Source organism: Plasmodium inui (genome assembly GCF_000524495.1).
Source record: "Plasmodium inui San Antonio 1 unplaced genomic scaffold supercont1.1, whole genome shotgun sequence".
NCBI lineage: Eukaryota > Apicomplexa > Aconoidasida > Haemosporida > Plasmodiidae > Plasmodium > Plasmodium inui.
In genome coordinates this window covers 593,046-605,744 of record NW_008481835.1, presented here as the reverse complement: position 1 = coordinate 605,744, position 12,699 = coordinate 593,046, and the positions used below count along the sequence as shown (strand labels likewise).

The 12,699-nt window shown below is 37.7% G+C and overlaps 3 protein-coding genes across 3 annotated transcripts in view; all 3 read left to right on the top strand.

Moving 5' to 3' along the window:
- C922_00138 (hypothetical protein) overlaps window positions 1–141 on the top strand; it is a gene marked incomplete at both ends in the record, with an annotated part of 3,998 nt that extends 3,857 nt beyond the window's left edge. The window contains one exon of the mRNA XM_008815755.1: window positions 52–141. Within this exon, the coding sequence (XP_008813977.1) occupies window positions 52–141 (90 nt within the window). The remainder of the gene's footprint in view (window positions 1–51) is intronic.
- Window positions 142–155: 14 nt separating this feature from the next.
- C922_00137 (hypothetical protein) lies at window positions 156–5,946 on the top strand (the record flags this gene model as incomplete). The annotated part of the gene is made up of 5 exons (XM_008815754.1): window positions 156–4,853; window positions 4,965–5,060; window positions 5,172–5,279; window positions 5,436–5,510; window positions 5,782–5,946. The coding sequence occupies 5 exons, from the start codon at window positions 156–158 to the stop codon at window positions 5,944–5,946; spliced, it is 5,142 nt and encodes a 1,713-aa protein (XP_008813976.1).
- Window positions 5,947–8,033: 2,087 nt separating this feature from the next.
- On the top strand, window positions 8,034–12,257 carry C922_00136 (hypothetical protein; the record flags this gene model as incomplete). Its single annotated transcript, XM_008815753.1, has 1 exon — window positions 8,034–12,257. The coding sequence occupies one exon, from the start codon at window positions 8,034–8,036 to the stop codon at window positions 12,255–12,257; it is 4,224 nt and encodes a 1,407-aa protein (XP_008813975.1).
- Window positions 12,258–12,699: the final 442 nt, after the last annotated feature.

Sequence of the window (12,699 nt, the reverse complement as noted above, 5' to 3'; positions counted from 1 at the left end):
GTGTACATGACAGGACTTCGATTGCACCCAGTTCCCTGCCACTGTCTGAAGGAAAACATTATTTTGAACGAAATACTTCGTTTTTTTCAAAATATAATTATACCTTTGATGATGACGTTGAAAATTATTCTGAAGATCTAGGCATCAACGAAATTATGCTACTCGATTTGGAGATTAAAATTGTAAATCACATGAAAAATAATTATTATGAGTCTAGCAACAAGGTACCTATTGAGAAGGTGCAGGGGGACGAGAAAAATGTCGACGAGTTGGGAGACCGAAGGACCTGTGGCAGCAGAGAGTTCTGCTTTGAAATAAATAACGAGAAATATTCCATGGATTTAAGTTTATACGAGAGTGCTAGGTATGTCCACTTCTTCAAGTCCGGTAACAATGTAGGGAGTCGTCGCACGATCAATCAGCACCACTCGAGCTTCCTATCCAACGACCACTGTAGCGAAAAAAGCGTGAAAACTAAAGGTAGAAAAAGCACACAAGGGTGCACCGCAAACAGTTGCGACCGAACACACAACAGTAGCAACAGGAAGAAAAACTTCTACAGCATTATTGAATACTTTCCCGGATACTTTTACAACAAAATCGAAATTATATACATCAATTTGATATTAATTTTTATTTACATGTATTGCCTTTTAATAATCACTGTGCATGGAGGACTGAACAACGATTTTCCATTATATTTTTATTTCCTAAATAAAAACAAAAAAAGAGGAAAAAGAGTAGCAAAACATAGGGAAAAAAAGAGTGACTGTTCAGAGCACAATGAAGAATTGACCAACTTAGAAGCGAAGAAGAAAAGTGAAGAAAAGACCTACACGTCCAACTTGCTGTTCAAATCAAAATGTATATTCAAGAATTGGAAACAGAAAAGGAAGCTGAATAAAAAGAACATTAAGCTTGACTTAGGCAAAAATCTCTCCTCAGACGCGCTGGACGACCTTAAAAATGCCAGCCTGTTTGAAAAAAATGTGGATGAGCTCTTCTGCGAAGAGAAGAAATGGGAAGAAAGGGAAGGAACAGAAGAAAGGGAAGCAACGGAAGAAAGGGAAGAAACGGAAGGAAGAGAAGAAAAAGATGAAAGGGAAGGAACAGAAGAAAGGGAAGCAACGGAAGAAAGGGAAGAAACGGAAGAAAGGGAAGAAACGGAAGAAAGAGAAGATAAAGATGAAAGGGAAGAAATAAAAGAAACGGAAGTAAAGGAAAAAAAGGAAGCGATAACGAATAAATACACGGCTAGCATAAAGGAAGAGGTGCCGTCCAAACCAGACCAGCAAAACGGAACACCTTTGACGAATTGCAGGAAATCCGCCGAACCTCAATTAAAGGACAACATTCAAAGTGATGATGCCAATGTGCTAACTGTCCCCCCCCTGCAGAAAGGCAAAGAAAGAATCGCTGCGTGTCCCACTTTAAATTTCGCCGTTGAGCTGCCCAACGTAGTATTATGTAGTATCGCAGAGGGGGAAGTAAACGTGAAAGGAGGCATCGCAGCGGAAGCGCTTCATAATAGCGGTGACAATTTTGCACCCAAATGTGGATATGACTGGGAAGGAGACCTCGGGGACGACTTTGCAGTGGAAGCTCAGCATAACAGGGATGATTATTGGGGGGCCCAAAATGCCTATGATTGGGAAGGCTACATGAGCTCGCACAACGGAGGGGGGGACCGCGGATCTGACATCAATCGAGTGAAGCCTCACTTCTATGATGAGAATCCCACGTGCCAGTGGAGCCCGGGATACTACGACGATGGTCGAAAGAGTTGTTTGACCCCACACCACAGTGATCCCAGTCAGGACCAACTCTTTATGACCTCCGAGGAGACCGCCTTCAACGAATTAAATAACAGCGCCCTTGACGACGCCTTCAATTTGAAGAAGAAGAAGATGCACCCCATTCGCAGCAAATTTAGGAAGGATAAATATTTTTCCCTTAATGAATTAAGAGACCACTGTAAAAGTAAATTAGGGACATATAACTTCTTCTCGCAGGAAAATCACCCGATGTGTAACGACCAAGGCTATGTAAGCCGTGAGAAAGGAGAGGATCTACATGGGAATAATGAAAATCAAAAGAAGACGATGAAAAGTTTTCTGGGAAAATTAAAAGATATGAAGGAAGAGAAACTTAGCAAAATTAAAAATATTTACAAATCCGAAAAATGCAACAATCGTTTTAAGAAAAGGTTCCACATGATAGAAAGCAAAATTAACAACGAAAGTGTGCAGGATAATTTTAGCTACAGTAAGGACAACCATTTGGCGAAAATCAAACAGAAAAAGGGAGAAAAATATGAACACTATAGTGAAAATGAATTTGACAGGTATAAAAATGTAGAGTTATTCGATTTGCAAAATTTATCTCCACCCTCTGGTGGCGAAAACAGGGAAAAATACGCCGTGGGGAAGCAGATGCTGAATAGTGCCGACGTAGGCGTAATACCCAGTGAGAACAATTGCGCGGTTAACCCGTCCTACGTCAGAAGTAGCACTGCAAGTAATTACAACAGAACTTACAGAAATACTTTAGTAAAAAACTGTCCCATGGACAAAAGTTTTATCTCCAACACGTCTACGTACAAAGAGGGGAAGTTCGAAAGAGAAAAGAAGGAAGACTCGATGGACCTAAAGATTAACCCCAGTTTTATGAATTACAAAAAGTATGACTTAGAATTTGCCACCGCTGACATGATCGAGGAGGACAAGAAAGCACGAGGAAGACATATCCTGCAGAACCTATCCTTCAATTCTAAGAGGAAGGAATTAAAAAACAAAATCATTTCCTACGTAAAGAGGAAAACGAATAAGAAGGAAAAAAATAAAAGTTACAAATTGACACCCGTGACGTTGGTTGAGAAAGAGTTACTAAGTGATGAAATGCACCTCGGGGGTCAAAGGAAATTGATTAATTTGATCAGCGATGAGGAGCGTACTTACTCCAATAAAGGCGTCGAGGTACACCATGTGGAGAATGAACGGGATAATAACTTATCTTTCATAAAAGACAACGACGAGTTTGTAAATTCTAAAGAAAAAAAGGAAAAAATTATCCCCCCCCTGAATGTGGGCAAGAAGTCAAAGAATGCCACTAACTCGAATGTTTCATTCACTGTGCCGAGGAGAATAATTAAAAGAAATCGAGACTACCTCAAATTTTACAGGAGCGGATATTTTAGCGAATACGACATGCATAGAATTATAAGAAGCAGGGAAAAAACGAAATTTGCATACTCAAACACTATGTATAAGAATATAAAAAAGGCGATTGAAAAGAAGCATGGAAGGGGGAATAATCAGCTTAATAGCAGAAAATCAAACGACTCTTTCTCCCAAAAAAGTGACAACGAAATGGGGGATAAGACGTTTAGTGGACCTACACACATAGCTGGGAAAAGTGAGACAGAACATTCTTTAAATATTGAACAGATGGACGAGGAAGAAAAAAACACACACAAGAACAATTTTAGCAAAAAAAAAAAATTTTTTTTTCACATGAAGAAGAAATTTCTCAAATTTAAAAATAAAGAAAAAAATAATTTATTTAAAGATAAGATAAAAAACTTGGTTAATATGCAGAACGCAAATTCGTATAACGAATATGACGACAGGGCAATCTGTTACGATGAAAATAGACTTCTTGCTCTCCCTGCTTCTCTGAAAAAAAATGCACCTAAGGCCAAAAAAAAGATGTTCTTCATGAATATGATGGAAAAAAGTAACCAAAGTATGGCTCTCAATTCTGCCGAGGAAAATGGCAATGGTAGAACTTCATCCGACAATAATAGAATTGGGAGTGTGAAGAAACTGCAGGAGAGTGAACCTAATGAAAATTATTTTAAAGCTATTCGAAGCAAAATTAACATTCTAGGTAATTCAAGTCGGGCATACGAAGCGGTAGGTAGTGAAGAGAACCCCCTTGAGCAAGGATATCTTCCCACGCAAGTTAATAAGAAAAACAAACCAGTTACAATCCGAATCAGTGATCCAGAGAATAGATATGTGACGAACAAGCCCTCAGCGTTGAAGCACTCCAGGTGTAGGAGTAAAGTGGTTTACGTTAACAAAGACAGCTGCATTTGCAGTAAACGTTCCTATAAAGATTTGCATGAACTCACCAAATATGCAAATCAAAGCAGTTTAAAAAAAAAAAAAGAGCGAGAAAAACACTCCATAACTATTACTGTCAGTAATTATAATAAATTTCTTCTAAGCAAAAAGAATTACTACACTGGTCTGGAAAAAACGAACTTTTATCTCAAGTGTTATTGCAACATTGCACTTGTCGTAATTAACTACCTTTTAATTTTCACCATCACGTATATATATGCGAGCAATGTGTATGACCTCTTTTTGTGCGCCAAGCATGTACATTTGAAAGCAAAGAAAAGAGAAAGAAAAAAACACTCGGATTTTAACAACATCGTCCGAATAATATATCATAAAAACATTTTTGCAACAAATGATAATTCGATACATATAAGCAAACATAAAAATATGTACATGAAAAAAAATATATTCGCACAAATATTTGTGCAGAATAAAAGACAAAGTGCTAAGACCAGTGTAAAATATGACCAGGAAGAGATGGAGGAGGAGAAAGAGGAAGAAGAAGTTTCATCGGATAGCAATAAAATGAAAAAAACAGACATTCGAAATTATCATTTTAATCCAAGTAAATACTATGAAGAAATTAAGGACAAGAAAAATATTCTCAGTTTGTACAAAAGCGCAAAGAGCAACATTAAAATGTTTATGTCGAAGCATATGATTCTTAATCTTTATTTGGAAAAGTTTCTAAATCTCTTCAATCATAAAAATTTTAACCTCACAAAGGTGCGTTCTTTGCGCATGTGTATGTTTTACTACACCCGTTCGAACTTTCCTGAACTGTTTCTCCACGTTGGCACAAATGACCATCCCCCTACCTGCACTTCCCCTTAACAGATTGTCATATCACTGCTGGGATATTTCTCCATTCTATTACTTTCGATCAAATTCCACCATTTGGTCATTGTAAAATTGTTGCACCTGTACTACAAGGTAGGTTCAAACTCTTTCACCCGCAGTTTGAAGGACTGCTCCTCAACTTCTTGCAGAAGCCAACGAACCTTTTTCTCATGTTAGCGTTTGTGTCATTCGCCCAATTTTCAGGGGTACACGAGGAGATATTACAAAAACGTTGTTCTTAACAGCATCTTGGAGAACATTAAAAACGTGAAGATAAGTTTGAAGCTGTATAAGCCCATCTGTTCCTTAAACGTAATTATAACAGGCTAGCCGTTAACACACGAGCATATTTGCGCCCATATATATATTTATGTGTACCACAATGCCATAGCGTGCATGTATATTTGAGTCCACTGTTGTGGAAGATACATTTTATTTTTCCACGCCTCTCCCTTGTATCAATTACAGGAGGAAGAGTGTTTTGCGCTGATTGAAGAAATTAACAAAACATGCAACCAGAATTTGAATATATCCCAATTTAAGGTGAGTGTTTTTTTCTTTTTTTTTTTTCTTTGACACCTTGTCAATGTGCTCGAATGCGAAGGTGGCTCATCACTGTCGCATGCGCCTATGCATGGTGTTTGTTTATATATTCACACATGTGCATGGTGCGTGTTTGTATCTTCACACATGTGCATGGCGCGTGTTTATATCTTCACGCGTGTGCATTTAGTCGAATGAGTAGAACATTTCTACTCTGAGCCTCACAATTCTAACACCCTTCACCCACCGTGGAAATTCCCCTCTTTTTCAGGATATCAATGACGAATACGACTTGGCTAACGTCATTATGACAAATTTAAGTGAATTTTCCGAGATGAAGAGAATAATAAGGCAAGAATGGAACCTCAACCTGCTGAACAATTCACCCAATGATAATGCAAACTTGGTCACTGCACGGAACAACACGTCGTACTGATACACGAAATGGGCGCACGCGTGAAGATCCTAAAAGTGAGCGATCCTTTTAGAAAAAATAAGGAATATCACTTTTTAATTTCTAACCCTTTGCCCCGTACGCACTCGCTGGAAAGGCGAATTGTACTGTGGGTCATTCGAAGGTTTTTTTTTTTTCTTCTTACCTTATTTCCCTTTTGAAGCACATTTTTGCATAGAAGCTATTTGATTCGCCACCCTATGCCCCTTATACATATATTCGTACATACGCATATGTATATTTGCATGGCTCGCTTTTTGTCAGTGAAGGGGATCCCCCTTTTCAGTGGGGGGTTCTTTTTTTTTACAACACATTTTTTGTACTTTTCTTTAAAAAGAACCAGCTCTCCAATTTCTTGTAAAATTAATTTTTCATTTTGAAGTACTTTTCTTTTTAAAAATGAGGAATAAAAAGCGCAACCATGCAAACCCTTTCTTGACACCGCGCACGTTTTCTATACGAGAACACTTTTATAATGTTCCACTTGCTAAAGATACGATAAAAAAATAACTCAACTCAGCTGAGAAAATAAAAGTAAGAAAAAAAAAAAAGGTTCACATTGCTGCTTAATCTTAAATCTGTTTTTTTTCTTTTTTGTGAAACAGCGAAACGACGAAACAACGGTTGACGCGGGAGAAACAAACTCTCTGCAGCCGTGAAGCACAAATTGGTCAATGATGAAATTGCAATCTTGCACTGGCGAATTGCGAACTGCCTGGCAAAACAGTTGCTAAATTAAAAATTGACTGAAAAGTTAATAGCGCAAAACAGAAAAACCACATTGTATATAAGTGTATATATTTACATAGCATGCACAACAAAATTTATTCAAGTGGAGAAAAAAAAATTTGGAAGGGAAAGAGGGCTTGTTATTTCAACCCATGAAAAAAATTATATATTATTGTAAGTGAATCCCCTGCTCCTTTATTTTAGCAATTTACGCCTATTCGCTATTTGCTTATTTGTTCACGTTTTTTTTTAATACCTCTGCGGCTTATTTTATTGTCATTTTTTCAGTGTACATAAAATAAACCATGAATAAATTCAATTACGTTTAACTCTTTTACACGTATAACGCATAACACATAACGCTGTTGTATATCAACGTTATGTAGAAAAAGAAAGAAAAAGCAGAAGCAGAAAAAAAAAAAAATTGTGCGAACTCGTGACAATACGCACGAGAAAAATTAACATAGAAAATAAAATAATTCATTTAAGAGGAAAGACGAACTTCAACTTTCAACCGTTTGGGGGATATTTCATAATTTTAATGTTTTACGGTAATTATTTATTTACCCGTATATATTACATACGCGCGTTTATACATGTACCACTTTTATGTCGCATTTGATGTATGTGCCAGTTGGAACCCGTGATTAAGCATTCCCGTTTTTGCTCTTTTGCGCTTTCGCGAAGCTGCCCTGCCCTGGGGTTCCAAGCAGTTTCTCCACGTGCGACGCATTTGCGCGTATATATGTAAAATTAATACATATATGTACGCCTCATTTACGTGGCCATTCGATCCAGTCTTCAATCACAGCTTTGAAAAAAGGGACACAACTATGTGTTCCGCTGTTTATGCCACTTTTGCCTTAACATTTTACGAATTCATATTTCCCGTTTTTTTTTTTTAAACTATCTTGAGTTGGACAAAGTTGCAACAGAATTATTCGTACCCACGTGTATATACTTCCCCTTTGTACCATTGAATTTGAGACGTGCCTGCCATTTCGAGGCTCTACATATGTATATATATATGTGTATATATATATTTATATGTATTGATGTTTAGTGCACAGAGGAAGGACACAAATTGCATGCGCTCTGCGCGTTTGCATAAGTATACACATAAACGCGTGGGGACTTACGTAAAATTTCTTGTATAAGTATTCCCACGAAGATCCAAACGGCTCAGTTTCAAAACCGCCTCGTGAACACCCCACCACGTTATTTTTAGCTATCGTCTAATTTGACCCCGGGTTTATGTTCGCGTTTTCCGCTCCGTTCATGTGTGCATTTGTGCGTCCGCCTCTTCTGTTTTCCTCATTTTTCTATTAAATGGAATTGTAATGAATATAACAAAATACCTTGTGATCATCCTCCCTCTTATCCTTTTAAAGTACCCCACGCGGAAGGGACTCCTGAGCCATGACAACGTTTTGTTAAGAAGTAATATAAGGGGGGCACTGTTAAGAAGAATTATTAAGGAGGAAAATGGCGACAAAGGCAAAAGTAAAAAAGAAAAAGAAGAAGAGAGAGAATATGAAGAATATTTACAAAATAAAGGATCAAACGAATTTGATAAAGTGAAATACAAATATATGGACTATGTAAATTTTAGCATTCATAAAAGTTCCAAAAAATACAAGCACTTGCTAAACGAGACCTTAGTCTTCCTGGGTTCTCAGTACAGCACGGATGAAAAGGTAACCTTTCACGTAAAATTAATTGATATTTTGTCTTTACTATTTGTTTACTACCGAGATAATTTGAGCACCTTCGACCATGTTATAAATAGCTTCCAAGACAGAAACAAGTTAATGAATTCTATTGAAAATGAATTTTTCAGAGAATTTATTGATGAAAGGGACAACTACATTTTCGAGGTGAAAAATATGTACTACAAGGTTGACCACAAGAATGAAGAAAAGGAAAGAATTTTAAGCAAAAAAAAAACAATCTATGAAATATTTTTACAAAATTGGAAAAATGACGGATACCGTTTTTACAGTATGAATAATAAAAAAAAGGTTTACATACCTAAAAAAATAGATAATAAGAAAAAAAAAAAAAATGGGACCGAGTATAGTTTGCAGTGCCGAAGTTTGGTTTCCAGTCCGCAAGAATCAGAGGAGGGGAAGGGGCCCAATGAAACAGACTCTGATAAGGGATCATCCACCCCTAGTGAGGAGACCAACTCGAAAGAGAAACAGAACGAGGGCGGTGATGCCAAAAAGTTGTCGCATGTGGAGGACGACGTGGACGAAGAAACGCACGAGGAGGTAGAAACGCACAAGGAGGTAGAAACGCACAAGGAGGGAGAAACACACGAGGAGGTAGAAACACACAGGGAGGCAGAAACACACGAGGAGGTAGAGCACACGAAAAAAGGGGGCACGAACAAAACGGAAGAAGCGGCGTCTGCAGCGAAGAAACAAGGGCAAGAGGAGAACGACGCCGATGAGTCAGACGAACTGTATGACCACGACGTGTACGAGGATGACGCGAAACGGGAGGCCCTCCTAGAAAGTTATAACAATCAAATCTGCCACGCTGCAGAGAACAGCGAAGGGGGCTCAGCCCCAATGAGAAAATACAGAAATGGAATACCAGGAGTTACGTACAAAATGAGAAAAGATTTTTTCCTAAATGGAAGTTCATTTAATGTCCTAACCCTAATCAATGCGATAACGTCGAATAGGGATAACGCTACCGTGACGAAATTGTACGAAGCTTTGAAAAAATTAGGAATAACAACATTTGACCATCTGGTTAGATACACGAACATTATAGGAATCTTTTTCTCATACGACATTTTTGATGAATTATATTTACAAATAAAATTAGTGAAAGAATATTTTGGGCTTATAGAGAAGAAGAAAAACGACTTTGCCATAGTGGAAAAAGTAGAAAAGAGGAAGATGAAGAAACGAAAGGCCTATGGAGAGTACAAAATGAGCGACGATGAAATGTTCGCACCGCCAAATTGTTTGAGTGCATATTGTATGTTGAAATCTGTGTGGATGAGAAACAGAAATGTAACAGTGAAGATCGAAAGGAGCAGTAGCAATAGCATGAATTTTATGATGCTAGGAGATATTGGGCAAGGCTTTGAAGAAGAAAAGGATTTCGATGTACAGAATATGCTAAACCTTATGGGATTTAATGAGTTAAAAAGTACCGTACAGACGATGAAAGATTGGCATTTTATGAACAATGCTGATTTTGTAATCAATTTAGGAGATAATGTGCCAAATGATGGAGCTATGAATTATATGGAGAATTTCCAGTGGCATAATTTAATGAAGGAACTATTTGTGTTCAAGAAAAGGAGTGAACAAGAAATTAACAGCATGATGGGGCATAACCCGCTCACCAAACAAACCATAAAAGATTTTTATAATGAAAAAATGAAAGAAATGCAGGACCATTATAATAACATACAGATAGAGGCCCCAGAAATGGAGGAAAAGAAGGAAAAGAAGAAGAAAAAACCAAAGAAGAAGAGCGATAAAAATGAGGAAAATAAAGTGGACTCTTCTTCCAACGAGAAGGACTTTAGCCATTATGATAATAACCGTAAGAAATTGTACCAATTTGATGATGAAGAGTCGGATGAAAATTTTGAAGCCATTCCGTTTTACTCCATTTTGGGGGAAAAAGATTACTTCTTCTTTCCGAGCGAACAGATTCAGGAACACTACTCGTATAGAATCCCAGGTTATTTTATGCCAAACAACTACTACTGCGTTAACTATGATTTTATTTATAACAATGTAGGGTATAAAGATATAATTAGCCAAGAAAAGTTCAGGGCATCCTTTATTTTTATCGATACGTGGTCGTTAATGGTGGGATTTCCGATCATAAGAAATTATCGCTCCTTTCGGGAACAATTCAATTGGCTCAGTAAAACGTTATACGAGAGCGCAAAGAATAGTGACTGGATTTTCGTCATAGGGCATCATCCTCTAATTTCAAGTGGAAGACGAGCCGATAACTACTCCTATGAGGAACATTCCTTCCATGATATTTTGAGAGATTTCCTTTTTAATTACAATGTAGATGCTTATTTCAGTGCACATGACCATTTAATGGAATACATTAAGTTCGGGAACATAGACCTGTTCATTAATGGATCCTCCTCCAGAGTTCTGTTTGATAACTCCAATATGGGCAGAGGTTATTTTGGCAAAGTGATAGGGAAGTTATACCCAGTCAGTTGCTACATTTTGAAAACCATCCATCGGGGACTGAAGCCGAAAGGCTGTAGCGTTAATAGGTATTCCAAATGGTCGAACAAAGCAGATATTGGATTCAGCGCACACAAATTATCTAAGGATGAATTCATCACGGAATTTATCAATGGTAGAACGGGAAAGCCACTCAGCCATAAGATTGTGCTGAAAAACAAAAGAAGTGAAAGAAAAAAATTCTACAATCTGGATGGATATGCAGATGATAGGATTGAACAATTGGAAAAAAAAATAAAAGAATTTGCAGAAAAAAATCCAGATTTCATAAAATATAAAATTGAAGAATTTAACGAAAATATCAGAAAACTTAATTTGATCATGAAGACTTTAAAAACAAAAGAGGAGAGTGAAAATTTTAAGGAATTACTCTTCCTGAATAACCTAATTTTTGACGTGTCCAAACACCTTTCCGGGATGACCAGCGAAAAGTTAAGAAGCATGCACGCGCTTGCGGAAAAGTACGCCATTTTTTTTAACAAAGAACTTGTCAATCACATTGTCGTAGCGTTGGAAAAAGCGGTACAGTCTGAAAATAGCGACCCGGACAATCTAAATGAAGCAATCGATGAAGAAGAAGCTGAAAGGAGGCTCAAAGAAAGACAGAAGAAACAGAATGAGGAGAAAAAATCATTGGAGATTATAGAAACCTTGGGTTATAAGCCTGAACAATTTTTAGAAAAGTACGACAGCCTGACGAAAGAAGAGAGGGATCTCTTGAAGGAGAAAGTTGGAAAGGATGTTGCACTCGAGGATTATGTTAACAGAATTAGGGTCTACGTCGAGAAGAAGAACTTAAATGAAAGCGATTTGGAGGCCATGCAGGAAAAGCTAGACGCGGAGGAAGGTGGCGATGCCGAGAAGGCGAATGAGCAGCAGGGGGAGAGCGGCGAGGAGAGTGACCAGATGAGTAGCGAGGGTAGCGAAGGGGGTAGCGAAGAGTCTATCGGCGAAGTCGCGCTCGTGAAGGATGTGCACAAAACGCACAAGAAATTCATGTTTAAGGAAAAGGCCCTATCCGAACAGAACTACATTTTGCTGATGCTTAGCGCTTTGAAAGTCCATGACAAGAATAAATATGCCCTGAATATGAGTACCAAAAAGGAAGACATAAAAAGCATTGCATCTTCCAATTTTCTCTACAATATAGAGAACCACAAAACTTTCTTCCAGTTATGTATCGAGTTAGCTCCAGATATTAAGAGGGTTATCAGCAACCTTGGCGGAGTAGGAGTGAGGCTTCCCTTTTTCAAGTTAATGAATAAGCTGTACGATGAAATAATGAAGTTAAGGGACGGAATTGACCCAATTGCAAAGTAATTTTCCTGGCACCCGAGGCCACAGTTGGGATGGACACCATTGTTAGGCCCTGTCCGGGTCTACACCGGAACTATTTGTTTTATGTTTTAATGTTTATAGTTTAATTTTTGTATTAAAATGAATTTTTATAGTGTTTTTTTTTTAATGTGCACCTCCGTTTGTCAAAAATGTCATCGCTATTTGAAATGTGAAAAATAAGCAAATACAATTCTTTTAATTTTCTTTTCGAGAAATCGTTTATTCTTTTTTATGCTAAGTTGAAATATGTGATGTAGCCCTCCCCCGCACCGTAGAAGCAAGCCGTTTGATGTTCTTAATCTGTTACATAATTATTCCAGCTGTGGCAATAGGGTTTTACCTCCCACTCTGCACATGAATTTATTGTGAACACGCTTCACCTGATTTCGAATTAGGCACTCCTTTTTTTCGCCTTATTTCGCCT